The sequence below is a fragment of the Sander vitreus genome, chromosome 17 (genome assembly GCF_031162955.1).
Source record: "Sander vitreus isolate 19-12246 chromosome 17, sanVit1, whole genome shotgun sequence".
Taxonomy (NCBI): Eukaryota; Metazoa; Chordata; class Actinopteri; order Perciformes; family Percidae; genus Sander; species Sander vitreus.
In genome coordinates, this window is record NC_135871.1 from 734,755 (window position 1) to 751,367 (window position 16,613).

The following is a 16,613-nucleotide window of genomic DNA, read 5'->3' on the forward strand; positions in this document are numbered from 1 at the left end:
TTAAAGACATTTTTACATGTTGCTCCCAGTGTAGTGTTTTTGTGAATATGTGTTTGTACGTGTGTGGTCTAACCTCTCTGTTCTTCAGAGCTGCTATGTATTTGTAGAGAGGGATACCCTGTGTTTTTGCCCCAGTTTTGGCTACAGCCAGAGACACTGAGCCAATAGCCAAGCTCCCAGGCAAAACTGGTTCTGGTGGCTCTGCTGGAGGAAATGACTTTTCTGCAGTGTTGCTCTTTTTGCCTGTGATGTAAGCAAATACAAACAGTTACAAACTAAGACACAGACATTGATGTGACAAAAGCAGTCTAAATGCACATTTTGGGCTTTTTAGGTGATGCTCTTCATAGAGCAACTTAAATGAGCTACAAAAGATAAGACAACATAAGACTCCTACACAGAGAAACTGTCACAGCAGCAAAATGAAGTGTAACAACAAATGCGTAGTATATATCCTACAATCCATCATCAGCTATTAAAGCAATAGCTCAGGACAGGCCGTGGTATGTTGTGAATATATCACAGCTAAGGGACTTATGATATAAGTCCCCTGAAATAAATAAATACGAACGTATGAAATTAAATAAATAGATAAATATAAAACTTATTTATTTACTTTGACTCATATATATATATATATATATATATATATATATATATATATATATATAAATAATTTATTTATTTCAGGATGTATTTCATAGGAATATTTATTTATTTATGTATTTATTTATTATTGAATAAAATGGAAGAGTTGACGTCGTTCATCAATCAACACAACCTAAATGTCAACATGACAACCATAAAATTTGGAATATGCAAACTTAGAATTTTCTATTTCCTCATTTGGAGAATAAAAGTGGTGCAGCGTTGTTCTGGTGTGCTCCGGCAGTCCTACACACCTGGATAGATAGCTCTTGAAGAAAATCCATTCATCCTTTCAACTCAAGCTATCAGCATTGAGGAGCTTAGTCATTATTCATGCTCAAACCTTAATTAGTTCTTTGGTCTCTTTGGCAAGTCTATGAAGGTATGGTATTTGCTATAATAGGAATCTCATGTTGTATGAAACCCAACATTATGTTGTAAGTAGTCTATATCCTTGACGTTCCACTTCTGGGATTGCTTCATTGCCAACAGAAAATCCGCCGGATTTCACTCATTTAGGCCCGATATCTTGGGCTTCCTTTGTTTTGGCATTTTAAACTCCGGTGGATTTGTGAGGACTATGGTTAACTGCTCCTCAGATCTCTGCAGGGGAAATCCAGACAGCTAGCTAGACTAATCTGTCCAATCTGAGTTTTCTGTTGCACGACTAAAACTACTTTTGAACGTCCACATGTTCCACCAAAACAAGTTCCTTCCAGAGGCTATTAGCAGAGGCACCGTCATTGTGTCCGGTGCTTAGCGCCTCCCACAAGACGATTGTGATTGGTTTAAGGAAATGCCAATAAACCAGAGCACGTTTTTCTCCCATCCAGGAATGCTGTGTGGACTAGCCAGACCTTCCTTTGCAGCGCTGTGGAGGAAGGTCTGGCAATGCGAGACTAAATTACTGTTGAAACATGTCCGGTTATGTAGTATTTGGTTCAGAAGCCTTTATCTGCGAAAGTGCTGCTATATTCTATTAGTGTGCACTGCTAGCTATAGTAGCTGAATGCTAACGGCAGGGAAACCTGTAATCTTGGCTGTCAATGTTGTTAATTGCTGGTTGTGTCATATTTGGTTTATAAGCCTTTATTGGCGTTTTTAACGGTACAAAGTCCTGCTGTATACTCAGTTGAAACCAGACACCGACTGTAGGGAGAAAACAACAACATGAGTGAGATACAAGTGCATCTCGCTGCAGCCTGCGGGAAAAATGGCTGACTTGGATGTGGGCGGCACATCCAAGTCAGCCATGTTTCTTTACTTACGTCACTCCCCATACGCTCAAACGGACCAAGACAGCCTGGTAGCATTTTTTACTATGAAGGAAATGATTTGGATAAATGCAATGTTTTCATTTTGAATATTTTAATTTTATTTGGAAAATGTTATATCCATAAATGTAAATGGTCTATATTTCGAAACTTTAAAAGGTAGAAATAAGGACAAATAAGAAAGCCATCCGGACTCTGAACATTTACAATGCCTTACAACCTCTTTAATGTAAATTTCATGCGCCCGTTTCATTTCGTGTATGTATGTATGCATTTCATATTTTCAATGTCTTTATGTATCTGTACTTGAATAATAAAGTTAAAGCTTGATGACAATGTGTTCAAACGGAAAACGAGCCATATTTCATTTAATTTAGCGCTCAAAAGTAGAATGGTGTGTTGTTTCCTTATGGAATGTCATACGGTGAAACTCGAAAAATTTGAATATCGTGCAAAAGTTTATTTATTTCAGTAATTCAATTTAAAAGGTAAAACTAATATAGTATATAGACTTATTACATGCAAAGCGAGATATTTCAAGCCTGTATTTGTTATAATTTTGATGATTATGGCTTACAGTTTATGAAAACCCTCAGAAAATTAGAATATTGTGAAAAGGTTCAATATTGTAGGCTCAAAGTGTCACACTCTAATCAGCTAATTAATCCAAAACACCTGCAAAGGGTTCCTGAGCCTTTAAATGGTCTCTCAGTCTGGTTCAGTAGAACTCACAATCATACGAGATGCTCCTCAGATATTCGGCTTCACTCAATGACCTGCACAGTAACACACCTAATATATAATCTAAATATTTCAAAAGGTGGAACACACATACAGATGTCTAGACAGTAAAATCGCTACGTGATTACCATTATATCCGAGGGTTAAAGTTGCATTTTAACAGGGCAGTGCAAGTTGCGGCTGTGGTTTAGCTAGCTGAAGCTAACGCTGCTTGAGCTTTCACGTTACAATATAAAAGGTGTTGACCGTTGACTTAGCTAGCACGCAAACAGTTAATTTACATGTCTACGAGCATGTTAGCAAACTACACCAAGAGACAAATACCGAGGAATATTGATAGAAAGCAGGGGAACTAGTACTTTCATACTTTTTAGCATTGCCTAATTAGCAACCTACCTGCCATTAGATGTTAGCTTCCGAGCTAGTTAGTAGCTAGTCCCAGAAGCTCATGAAAACAAGGCTTTCACCGGAGCAGTCTTACGTCATTTCCCAACCACTCTTTTCGTTTCAAAATCGGAACTCAAATGAACGAAAAAGTACACCGGCCCAATTATAGTTCACTGTTGTTGCATGAAATGTCGTTTGTGTTTAGCCTACATCAGTTTCTATCATCTAATGTGAAACAAGAGGCTATATCAGCTTCGCTACCAGGCTGTATTGGTCCGTTCGAGCGTATACACGGGTTTCCTGTTTCCAAACATTACAGGGTGCGTGCGCATACCAGGGGCAGAAAGCCAGATTGGTGAGCTGGTCCGCTACTGCAAAGACCTGAAGTATTGAAGCTTTCCTTATTGTTTGTATATAACTGCTGACTCAATAAAACGTGATTTTAGTTGGATCTGTTTGTCTGTCTTTAATTTTGCAGTGTTACTGTGATATATATGTATGGCTATAGATATCATTTTAGGCTAATATAATAGCCAATGTTAGCAGCAGGGTTAGCTACCCCTGAGTGTACCCCTATGGTTGGTTTATGCCTTAAAATAATGGCCAGGATTTCCGGGAAAAGGTACGATATGCGTGTCTCCATTTCAAAACATCACTGCAGGTTGACTGGTTTTAGCAGCAGAGGTTGATTGTGGGCGAGAGGGCGACAACACTGTCGTGGTTAGCTCGCCGAAACTCAACTGCCGCTGTTTCGGCAACATTAGCTAATGTCCGCTAGCATACGTACAGGCTAACTATAGCCAGTTAGCTTTGTGTGTAACGTAATAAAAACCCACCCATTTCGTAGGAGCGAAGCTTAATATTTCATTCAATAAAATGATGTTACAAAAGGAGCACTAACGCCACAGGTCTTATGTTGACAACGTGGATGCAGATATAAGAAACTCTGAAGGCAGTCGTAATATTTACCTAGCAGGCTAGGCCAACGCTTTTGCGCTAATGTTAGCAAAACATCGGCATAGCTTTAGCTAGCAGTCTAAACTTGTCTCGAGTCCGGACCTTTAACTGTCTATGGTCCGGACTCGCGTACTACAGCTCTGACAGGTAGATATCACTTAGCTGAGCAACTGAACAAGCTGCAACTTTTCTGATTGATCCATTGGGAGCCTGACTCTTACATATGACCCCAATCTGCCCTTCTTATGGCTTGAAGCCATAACCTCCGCCGGTTTTTGGCAAAAGCATGCTTCCCCCTAGGTATGTTAAACATCAGGCACCCATCACTGGCTCTGTTTGTACAAATAACCACGCAACAACTCCTTGGCATTTTGACTTACGCTATGCTGCTACTACTACTAGCTACACGAAACACGTCTTCTTTCTGCCCCCCGGTTGTGTGCACAACCAGTGATGACGTTGCCGAGAAATCCATGTATGGGGAGTGACGTAGGCAAAAATATAATGGCTGACTTGGATGTGGGCAGGGCTTGATGTCCTTCCCGCAGGCTGCAGCGAGAGGCTCCTCATGAGATGCGGACTGCTGACCAATCAGAGCAGACTAGGCTTTTTCAGGAGGGGGGGCTTAAAGAGACAGGCGCTCCAACAGAGCGTCTCATACAGAAGGTGAATACAGGAGCAGCAGCCATGGGCAGTAGGAGAAAAATAAGTTTTTTGAACATTCAAGCATGTAAACATGTTCTAGTAAAACACAAAATACAAGTATGAACCTGAAAATGCTATATAATAGATCACCTTTAAGCAATACTGTTGCACGACTAGTTGCTACCCTACCTTTATCAACACTCTTCTTGTCTTTAGTCTGTGCAGATAGTGGAGAAGACCGCACCACCTCAGCCTCACTGGGTGAACGACTCTCCTCCTTCTCCTTGTTCTGGATGTCTTTCTCCTCCAGGTAGCGGGCCATGAAGAAATTGCTACCCAATTACAGAACACAAAATTACAACAAGCTCTAAAGGAAGGCTGATCTGTAAATCAATTTTTTCATGGGGGGGATAAGAAATAAGACACCAAATGTAAGTGTGTAAGTACTGAGCTCTAAAATATTTGTGGCACTTAGGCTAATACATAGCAACACAGGAGATCTGGTCTCAAGTCAACCTTACTCAACAAGGAGATGCCACAAGGATCTGTGCTGAGTCCATTATTATTTAAAATCTACATGAACAATAGTATTGCTCTAGCACAGACTTAATATATCATGTCTATGCTGATAACACAATATTGTATGCATATATTGATCTTCTCCAACTGAAGCCATGTCTACAGTCTGCCTTTAACATACTTCCGCCATTTCTGCATAATCTCAAACCTGTATGAATGCTGATCGAACAAAATGTGTTTTACTCTCAAGAACCCATAATCCTGAATAAGCCTGAAGTGCTGCAAAGCGCAAGGCACAATGATTAAGATGTGCCCTACTATTAATGACAATAGGCTTTTTCTTATTCTTCATCTTCCGAAGGATTTTGGCGGGCTTCTCGTCTCACAACTTTGCCAAGACAGGTACAAAAAATAAATCATTACATGCAGAATGATCGGGAATGGTGTGCTATGACTTTTCTCAAAGATTTGCCTAGCCATATTATGAAAATCGCATAAAAACGCTAAACATTTCCCCATACACAATGAAGGGAAATCGACGCAAACGGAGCTAAAAAAAAAATGTGCGGGTATCGTCGGCCAAAACCTAAAGTCTTGCTCCTATGTATGACTTTAACTTAGGTTTTGGCCATGAATAGTTCCTCCTACATAGGACAAACTGTGTCGTACGTACGGCTAAAATTTTGACTTCTTTATTAGGCTGTTTTGAGGGCGAGAAAGCTGTGCTGAAGCGCTTAGTGCATGATAGAAAGGAAATTAAAAAGTCAGCCAAATGCAGCAACAAAAGATTTTACCTTCTTAGTTAACAACAAATGTCTACTGTATAAAACATATTTGAACTGTGTATAGCGCCAACTTGGGTTAAACAGGTTTCGCTGAATTTTCTGACCGTTTCCAATTTTATAATGGGTGTGTATGGGACACAATGTTCAGAGCTAAAGTGGATGACATCACAACTAGAGTGTGGAGGAGCTGTAAAATCTTCTGGAATTCTGGGCACCTGGGTAGCTCAGTTGGTAGAGCGGACGCCTATACTGTATATAGAGGTTTACTCCTCGACGCAGCTGGTCCAGGTTCGACTCCGACCTGCGGCCCTTTGCTGCATGTCATGCCCCCCCTCTCTCTCCCCTTTCATGTCTTCAGCCTTCCTTTAAAAATAAAGGCCGAAAATGCCCCAAAAAAATTATCTTAAAAAAAAAATCTTCTGGAATTCTTCTCGAAATACTCGCTATCGTTCCCACAATTTTCACCCTTCATACATCATTTTAGGTCAAAATGTGGGAAGATTTGTGCTGGTCACAGAGATGTTACTATGGAATCAAACAAATGTATACATTTCCTTCAAGCGACAGGGATGCCAACCAACTGCCCAACAGACTGCCATAGAGATTTAGTCAAAAAATGTATAGAGGAAAACAGACAATGTCAGTTTTCTAACCTGCTCTCTCTCTCATGTATTTAACACCACAACAGTGCCTGAATTGGACCAAAAAAGGTGCTGGTACACTAATTCAGCAGTTGCATGACATGACCATCACATACTTCTTGGATATATTTATATTTATACACATATCTTGGTATTATATCACTTCAAATGTGTTTGCACATGCATTTCGTTACATACATTAGGGAGTTGACATGAACTTTTTTGCTCACAAGCCACTCTGGTTAGGGGTTTTACAAAGTTAGCCACGCAGCATTTTCACTAGCCACTATTTTGTGGGAAAGTAGTAGCAGTAATAGTAGTACTAGTAGTAGTAGTATAGTTTTATTCTATTATTTACTACATTTAAAACCTTAGACATTAAAAGAGCAGCTTTGTATTGCATAAATGTATCTAAAATATAAAATAATGTATTACAACTAATCTAACTAAACTTGTACTTGTAGTTCCAAATTTGAATCCATTACAAGATAGGCATTGCATATAATATAAATATAGCATTGTCCACCCTAACCACACTGATGATGCCAAGTAACTCAGTACGCCCTTCTGTTGGGTCATGAGACATAATGCAAAATAAACCACAATGAGCAGGTCAGTGCATCATGATAATATGACAGGCTGTGACAATAGGCAAACAAGTGCAAAGCATTAACCTCGCCATGACCCCATTCCAGGAGGTTAATACACTGTAAACTATATGTGACCCTATTGGATCCTCATTTATTCACGTTTGTTTACATGTAGTTTAGGATTAAGGCAATAATGTGTAAAGCTATAATGTGTAGTTTCTGTCTCACCCTTTAGGAATTCTAAATGATGACAACAACACACATGCCATCCGTGATCGCGCACCACCCCCACCCCTCCCCCGCACAGTTGCTTGTAACCAAGGAGGACACAGAAGATTAAAAAAACATAATGGACTCTTCAGAAGAGGTAATTATCTTTACACAAGTTTCCCCGGACTTTTCTTAGTGGTGTGACCACAGAAATAAAATGGATAGAAGGCCATTGAACTGTTTGTCGTGGTAATTTGATTGGTATAAATAAAATGTGTGGATGAAGCATTTGTTAAATTTGACTCATTCTGCGGCTGGCTCTCTCCTTTTGTAACGTTACTACTCCACTGCTCGTTTGTTCGTTACTGTGGCAATGGTACACATAAAAATGGCTGCCACTCTGAACATTCTGCTCGTTTAATTGAAAAGGAATAATCTCGCATTGCCAGACCTTTCTCCACAGAGCTGCGGAGGAGGGTCTGGCTAGTCCACACAGCATTCCAGGATAGGAGAAAAACATGCTCTGGTTTATTGCCATTTCTTTAAACCAATCAGTCGTCTTGGGCGGTGCTAAGTGCCGGACAGAGCCACGGTGCCTCTGCTAAATAGTCTCAGGAAGGAACTTGTTTTGGTGGAACATGTGGACGTTCAGAAGTAGTTTTAGTCGTGCAACAGAAAACTCAGATTGGACAGATAGTCTAGCTAGCTGTCTGGATTTACCCTGCAGAGATCTGAGGAGCAGTTAACCATAGTCCTCACAAATCCACCAGAGGTTAGAACGCCAACACAGAGACAGAGGAAGGTGTGGGACAGCTGGCCGAAAAGAGAGACATCTGGCGGAATTTCCGGCAGAATGAGAGCAATCCCGGAAGTGGAACGTTGTGGATATAGACTAGAAAAGGAATGGCCTTTCTATTCATTTTATTTGTATGAGTGTGACACTGCTATGCTCAGGAATGGAAACTCAAAAGTTTCATCCTGGAACAGTCCTGGAACCAGGGAAGTACTGCACACATTTTTTTTCTTTTTTTTGTACTGCAATGCTCAATCAGTAAACCACAAACACATGAAATTCGACCATTTTTAGAAAAAAGGAAGGAATGCAAGTATTTTGTTTCTACCTGAATGCATTCTTGTCACAATAAAAAAGCTTCTCAGCAGAATTTATTACAAAACACACAAAAATGTTCCACTGAAATTGAATTATTTAAGTCTAGTACCTTTTGAAAGCAGGCTGACCACCACAATTAATGTGGTGCAAACTGCCCTAGATAAATAGAATTTTACAATAAAGTATAGGTGAATATGAAGTGTACAATAATTATTATGACAAAAAACTGCGCAAAACTCTCAATTTCATTAGTGGGGTATCTGGAAATGGATGATCAATTCAATATCTCTCCAGACATGAAACCCTCCACAGTCATTTGAAAAACATTTGAACACTACCTGAGTATATGGTCAACATCTGATTGGTCACAGGGGTTTTGGCCCTTCAGCATGTTGTTAAGAGGTTCATTGATCCACTGGGCAGCAGTCATCACATGGTCAGCCCTCTCCTGACACTTTGCTTTCCAGTCCAGCGATGTCTCATTAGGACCAAAGTGGCTGGAGATGGCAGCTGAGGACATGCTCTAAACACCAAGACAGGAAAAAAGTTTTTCAAAATTATTTTACTACTATAAAGGCATGCACTACACGGCCTAGCACCAGACTACATCTCACATAGGCTTTTTTTATGAACAAGGAAGGCCCCTCAGATCCCCCAACTCTTCTCTTTTAGAATAAAAACTTATGGTGATGCTGCGTTTAGCTACTATGCACCGAGATGCCTGAGGATCTGAGAGGAGCTGGAAATATAAATACCTTTAAACTGAGACTAAAAACCTATTTCTTCAGTCTGGCTTTCATGTTGTGTCTTAAAATTACAATTGTATTATCTTTTTACTATTTTATTGCTGAAGTGTTTATATTTATTTTAACATGTTATAAATTTTGTCAGTTATTGTCTTAATTATTTTTATAACGATTCTTATGGTTTTATATTATGATTGATATTGTTTTAAACATTTCATAGTTTTTTTTGGTTTTGTATTTTAAATATATTTGATTCATTTTGCATTGGTCTCTAAATCCATTTATATATATATATATATATATATATATATATATATATGTTTCTCTTATTATTCCTTTTTCTTGTCTGATGTTTTTCAGTCACTGTTCAGCACTTTGAATTGCATTTTGTCATGTTTGAAAGGTTCTATATAAATACAGATTGATTGAAGTGGCAAGTGTCTTTTTTTTCGACAAGGACCCGACTGGGCCAGTCACAAATGATGACACCATTATGTAGAGCCCAATAGTTTCTGTGATAACAGAATCATGGATGGCATTGTGAAATTTAGAATTTAGAAAGGCTATAAAACAGATTCCACAGGGCCCTACACATTAGTCAGTGCTAAAAGCTAAATGGAGATTTGAAAATATGACCACGTCTAAGTTTCCAACCAAGCCCGCTGTAAAACTGTAGTTTAAAAAACGTCTTAAAAATACGTGATGTGTTTCGTTAAAAAAAATGCAATTTCCCCATACATTTTGTGTCTCTTTGTGGGATTTTGTCTCTTTTGTCTCTCTTGTGGGGGTTGAGTCTCTTTGTAGTCAGTTTGTGTCTTTTTGTGGTAGTTTTGCATCTCTTTTTCACATGATTTTGGACCGTTACTATTACCATATCTGTCTAAAATGTTGGAAAAGCTAGAACAGATAATAAATAAATAACACTCAAAAACCATCATTAGATCTGAGAAAAGTCTTTTAGTTTCATCCATTCAGCTTAGGTGGTGCTCAAAATGGCTCAGATGCTGCCCCTAAACCTTATAATAAACACCAAAAATGACCTTCGACTAATTCTTTCCGAAATTGAAATCCAAGAGAAATACTATATTCTCTATTTAGACAATCTGCTTAAAATGGGCAATACATCAGGGAGGATGACATCGAATTTCAGCATCAAAAGCATCATTTGTAGACTTTTACCATCATTTAGTTTGTCTTTGACAGTTTACAATGGAGCATGACAGGAACATTTGGGAGCTAAATGAGCAGTTATGTAACAAAGGACCTAGGTTGCAGGTTAATATTCAGTGTACTTTTTTACGGTTGGCCACAGAGATGACTGAACTGATAAGATTTATACATGAAACTCTATCTTCAAAAGCAGCATGTCACTGATAAGCTGCTCCATCAAAACCACCATATCACCTACAATTGTTATGGAGGATCTACTTGTCCTTTGATTCTATTAATATTATGCAACTGAGCAAACTACATGTCTCCCTCACAGTTCTTAAAACTTCCTTTAAATAAACTCACATTAACAGAAGTTCTTATCATCAAAATCTGCAGTCAAATTCCCTTATGCTAAGGTTCCTTGTCTTCCAACACCAAACTGCATTGCAAAAACCGCAGTGTCATGCTGATGACGAGCTTAATTCAATCTTTGTGTGAGTACTGTTGTCCAATCCTGCTTCTTACATCTAATGTATCTATGTAATCCTTTTATTTTTTAACTACAAAGCAAAACTGCAACCAATGCTTTTATTACATCTGAATTAGATTCCTGCAGCTCTCTATATTCCTGTCAATACAACCTATCCAAGTTTCTACTGGTTCAGAATACTCACAATATCCAACAGAAGAATGCATATAACTCATCACTACATTGGTTGCCTGTGTGTTTTAGACTAGGTTTCAGGATTAATGCTGATCAACTTTAAGGTATACAGTACATATGGGATTTGCTACTGACTATATCTCTGTATCTCTATATCTCACTAGCTCATCTTTGTTTAAATAAACCTCACCTGTAAACGCTTTATTTTAGAATAGCTTTCTCTGAAATCATTTTAATGCTGTGCTTTTATGTTGTTTTAAATCTTATTTATTTATATTTTAATATACTAAACCATGCATATGTTAAATAGACAAGGACAGAGGGTGCCATATGGTCTGCAGATTGTAAAGCCTCTTGAGCCAAAACTGTGATATTGGGCTATATCATTAAAATTGACTTGACTAAGTTATTATTATCACCGAGGAAGTGGCCTCCACCGCCTTACAATGAGGTTATAGCACTAAGTAATACTGTTGAGTAAAAGCGTTTATACATGCCTATTGGCTGGACCCTAGTTGTGTGCCCTTGTGACCCTAGAGTGACCTGGGTTCATGGTGTCACATCTCATCTTTCTGGCTCATGTGATACTGTAAGAACTGAAATGGCAAGGGTCAAGGGTCACGGTCTGTTTTCTGATTGTTAACGTCTTTGCTCGCGTCTCGCCTCCAGCTGCCTCTTCACATCAGAGTTTGAAGAGGCCCCCTTGCTGTCATTTCAAACCATCAGCACATCACTAATGAATCACATCGCCTTTGTTAAACCTTTATTTGTTCAATCTTTACGCTTAATGCATATTCTGAGCTGAATATCCAGAATCTGCCACATGAGCAATCGTCAGCCATCGTCCAAGAAGAACAGTTGATCTGTTGAAATTATATTGCACCAGTGCTGATTCTCACAAGGAAAGGCCAGAAAGGCAAAATGTAAATCATGAGTTTTACCTTTTCCTTGTTGCAGATGATGCAGAAGACCTCTGCCTCAATGGCTAATTGTCCTCTTGCATCATGAACCTCCCTTCCCTTCAGTCTGCTGATCCTTGGTGGTGCACTTAGGTTTGTAAAGTAATTTGCCTGGAGTGACAGGTAATGGTTAAATAAATTAGGTACATTAGAAAGCCAGAGTGAGATGCATGTTTAGATGCATCACATGGAGATGTGTTTAAACCTGCGACACATTTCATACTAACTTTTACCTTACAAATATAAACATATTCAGCTCAAATACGTTTCACTATTACATGCAGGGACAACATTCAAAAACTGAATTATTTCACTCCTCATTCACAAAGGATGTAGCCTAACACACACACACACACACACACACACACACACACACACACACACACACACAGTAGTAACTCTGTTTTTCTAGACCTATCATTATTTTTCATGTGCAATGTAAAAATATGTCTACATCTGAAACTAATTGCTGCAGGGTGTGTTGCATTTGAAGCAAACAGCCCAAAACAAAGTTTGAATGTCCTTCAAAAAAATTTAGGAAAGTGTTACAAGAGGTCAAACATTTTAATAAAATGAGATTTCTTTTCAATTTTTCTCATAATTCTGAACCGTTAAAATGTTTCATACAAATCAGCAGGAAATGTTAATACTTGGTGAGATGATTAGAAGTCATTTTTGCAATTTCTACAGATTTTAAAGTAACAGAGAGACTCAATTCTAGTTTTCCTCAAGACCTGAATATCCCATTACAGAAACGTTGGTATCATAGAATGGCTGCCTCTTCTATAAACGATGTGCTCTTGAGGCAAACGTGTGTAGGTTCTGACCTTGCAGGTTCACTCATTCGCTTTCCCTGGGTATGTAATGTTTCCCTTAAAAACGTCCTCCTGCCATTGCCTTCCCTTCCTTGTCATGTCCTTTCTGACCAAGAAACTGGTTTTAGTGCCACCATCTTGCCAGCCATTAAGCAGCTTTTAATCAATAAACGTCCAAGAAACAAGAAACAAGAGATTGCTATCAGGAAGTATTCTTATCCATCAATCAGTGGCGGTTCTAGACATTTTCAAATGGAGGAGCCAGGCTGGGGCCAAATGTGATTTTAGGGCTACCAAATATATTAAGCACAGGTGTTACATACCACCAACCCTCCATAGGTTTGGTTCTACAAAAAAACAACGATACACATATAACAATAAACAGGAACATTTAGTGTTAACCTACATTTTATGTATCACTGCACATGAATAATATCCCCTCTTTAATATAAAGCTGGGGTTCAAAATGTATGAAAATATTTTCCATAGTTAGGGTGGGTCAAGGCTTAATATTAAGGAGGCACTGGCCACCCTTGTCCCACAGCTAGAACTGCCACTGCCATCAATACCTAGGTGGAATCCTGTTAAGCTACACACTGATTAGCAACAGCCATGGCTGACATGTGGAAGGACGTTTCTTAATTGTACTTCACTTCTCTCCCTTCATTTGCTCACCTCCTCCAAGCTAGCCTCTTTCTAATAGATAAAGTGTGATGGATAGAGGAGAGCAGAAGAAACGGAATACACCCCCCTTATCGATGGAATTGCATGACGTTAACCTAGCTAGTTAAGATAAGGTAACTTAGCTAGCTAGTTAAATGCACCGGTGTAGTAGCTCCAGGTTGAGGTAACGTTAGGCTGGGAAATATAATATGTGACCATGACGGTAGTATAGAGAAAACAATATTTTTTTTAAAGTAGAAAGCCACTTTGCCAATTTGTTTTATTGCATTTTATTAATAAAAAAATACATTCTTGAAGCACTTGAATGCAGCACTGAAGACTAGCTAGCCTACTGGTAGAGCAAGTAAACCAGGTAGGTAGGCTAACTTTAGCCTACCGTAAGTGCAGTAGCTAAAGTTAGCCAGCTAACAAACATAACCGGTTGTTAACTGTTGCTGTCGGTGCATTTAGCTAACGCTGACATTAACATAACTTTACTGCTCGGGCTGTGCAATGTGTTTAAGCAGGGAAACACGGTTGACGTTGACATTACCAGATAACCGTGAACGTCTTCTGGCTTGTTGAAGAAGAGCTCGTTCAGAGCTCTCTCTATCTCCTCGGGGACTCTGTTCACCCGGTAAAACTCTGCCGCTTCAATTTTAATGTCGTAGAGCTCCTGCGCCTCCGTAGAAACATGGCTCATAAACCCTTGGTAAGACATTATTGCCCAGGTGCCTTCACTGTCACTGCCCCTGCAGTCTTTGTGTTGTCTGTTACCATGGAAACAACCCATTCAAGTGACAGCGGGAGCCCAGGAAATCCGAGTGACGTCGCGCGCTGTCTCCGTCTTTCGTTTATGCCTGTGTAACGTTTTGTAACGTTTTGTGTAGTTTTATATCTATCATGTGTAGGCGATTTGCCATCTCATAGCCTAAATACAAGTTATATGGATAATGACTTTTAATTCCATGTATTTATTGATCATGACAGGGAAGTTGTGGAATGTTTGCTGCCATGTCCTGTAGGCTTCTGTGACCCACAGCTTTGTAAAGCAATGCAAAAATAAAAAAATTAAAAAAATAGTCTATTTATGGAAATATAAATGGCAGCCTAACTGCCCTTTGTCAACAGTCAATTATGATTTATAACAAACTGTATGTTTGTGGGTGTGATGATTGAAACAAGTGGCTGCCTGGAAGGAAGAAACTAAGTAGGCTATCCTATACAGTAGAAAATAAAAATAAATAAAGAGAAAACACACATACACACACACACACACACACACATACACACATGTTATTCTAGTGAGGTCAAAGCAAATGATACATTAATACAAACATGGCTTAAGTTTTAAGAGTGTTGCTCTCTGCAGTGATGTAGCCTACAGTAAATGTGAGTAGCTTAAACATGCAAAAACTGTTGTATGGTCCTTAAACACATGGACATTAATTGTATAGCATATTCTTTAGTGGACTTCCATAATATGCTATTTGTGATGCAATAAACAAGATCTGAGGGCATAAATATTAACCTTAACAACCACACTACAAACATGTGCATACGTGTTGGCCTTTACTTCTCCCCAGAAGCTTTGACAAATGGCATGCAGCAGATCCCTATACTTTGCAGACAATGTTACTGGCACGTTTGCATGGTTTGGGCCCTCCCACATGTTTCTGGGGCCTGTTGATGAGACTGGTCTCTGTATCACAAGCAGCGCTATACTTCAGTTAAACATCAGCTGCAGTTGTCTTCCTCTAGGTGGTCTTACTGCTGCCAAGAGGACGGTGTTCTGCCGCAGGACACCAGCACACTCTTTAACAATAAAAGAATGGCTCTTGGCATACTAGGAGATATCTCTCAGCTATACAGCTCTCAAGGTGAAATGCAACAAAACAAGTTGTTGGATGGATGTTGAGTTCCTGGAAAAAGTGTATGAAGTTACTAAAAATACAGTGTATGAAATATGTAGTGTACCTATCCTATATAAGATCCAGGTATATGCTTAGAAATCTCTGCCTATGGGATATATAAGGATTTTACTGGGGGGTTTTTTCTGAATCTGTCCTACTTTTTTGTTGCTCTTTGTTTGTTTGAATATACAATAAATAATTGATTTAAAATGAATTAACACTGTAAAAAACAACAACTGTGAATTGTGTAACTCTTAGGTTGGGAGCATTATCAGGCTGATAATGGGCCAGTAGGCCTATTTGGCCTGTTATTGACCAGTGTTTCCAAATATCGTGGAAGATTTCCTCTACAGCAGGACACAGATGTTATAAAGCACATGTGTACCTATTAATGATTGTTCAATTGTTTTGAATTGAATATTCCTTCGGAATACTGCCTAGGTTTCTCCTGACACTAAATGGGTCCAGTTACATGATTGTTCAAATTCAAATCATTCATTTCCCTGGACATCGTTACTGTCACGTGATGGTGCAGCCAATTGGGCTACAGCAGCCGTTTAACCCGAATACAAACAGTAGCCTAACACACAATATAACACTTAGCTACTTCGGGAAAATAGCAATACATGTAATGACAATCAAAGCCTACTGATTGCCCACGAACAGGCCTCCACTACGGCACGCACGCGCGCGCACCGTGCTCCCGCCCTCGGAGGTTGCATTTACTGTATGATGGAAGCTATATACCGTCTATGTGTGGAAGATCCTAACCCCCGGCGCGTTTCATTACGTCGAGTGTCAAGTTATTACCAGGCTGTGAATGGACTCACAAACATTCAATCTCACCACTGATACCCACAAGGCCATGCGCGCTCGGCTGAATTCCTAACTGTAAAAGGATTTGTCAACCATAATAGGCATAACAAACGGAAGAACATGTCGGCCTGCACAATGAAAAGGCTGCTGCTGGGAAAATATCTTCTTCCCTTTGAAATTCAAGGCGATGTTCTTTATTTTCAAAGGACAGGCACTATACTACCAATAATAATGGCCTAATACTACTACTCCTACTACTACTACTACTACTACTACTACTAATAATAATAATAATAATAATAATAATAATAATAATAATAATAATAGTAATAATAATAATAATAATAATGTTGGCCCCAGCAGAAGGTTTCCAAGCC

At 39.1% G+C, this 16,613-nt stretch overlaps 1 protein-coding gene across 1 annotated transcript in view; it reads right to left on the bottom strand.

The window, feature by feature from the left end:
* eno4 (enolase 4) overlaps positions 1–14,300 on the bottom strand; it is a 29,124-nt gene extending 14,824 nt beyond the window's left edge. Inside the window, exons 1-5 of the mRNA XM_078273215.1 lie at positions 14,061–14,300; positions 12,012–12,140; positions 8,847–9,031; positions 4,842–4,984; positions 74–243 (exon numbers count right to left, since the gene is read on the bottom strand). Coding sequence (XP_078129341.1) covers positions 74–243; positions 4,842–4,984; positions 8,847–9,031; positions 12,012–12,140; positions 14,061–14,300 — 867 coding nt within the window. The remainder of the gene's footprint in view (positions 1–73; positions 244–4,841; positions 4,985–8,846; positions 9,032–12,011; positions 12,141–14,060) is intronic.
* Between the last annotated feature and the right edge of the window lie 2,313 nt (positions 14,301–16,613).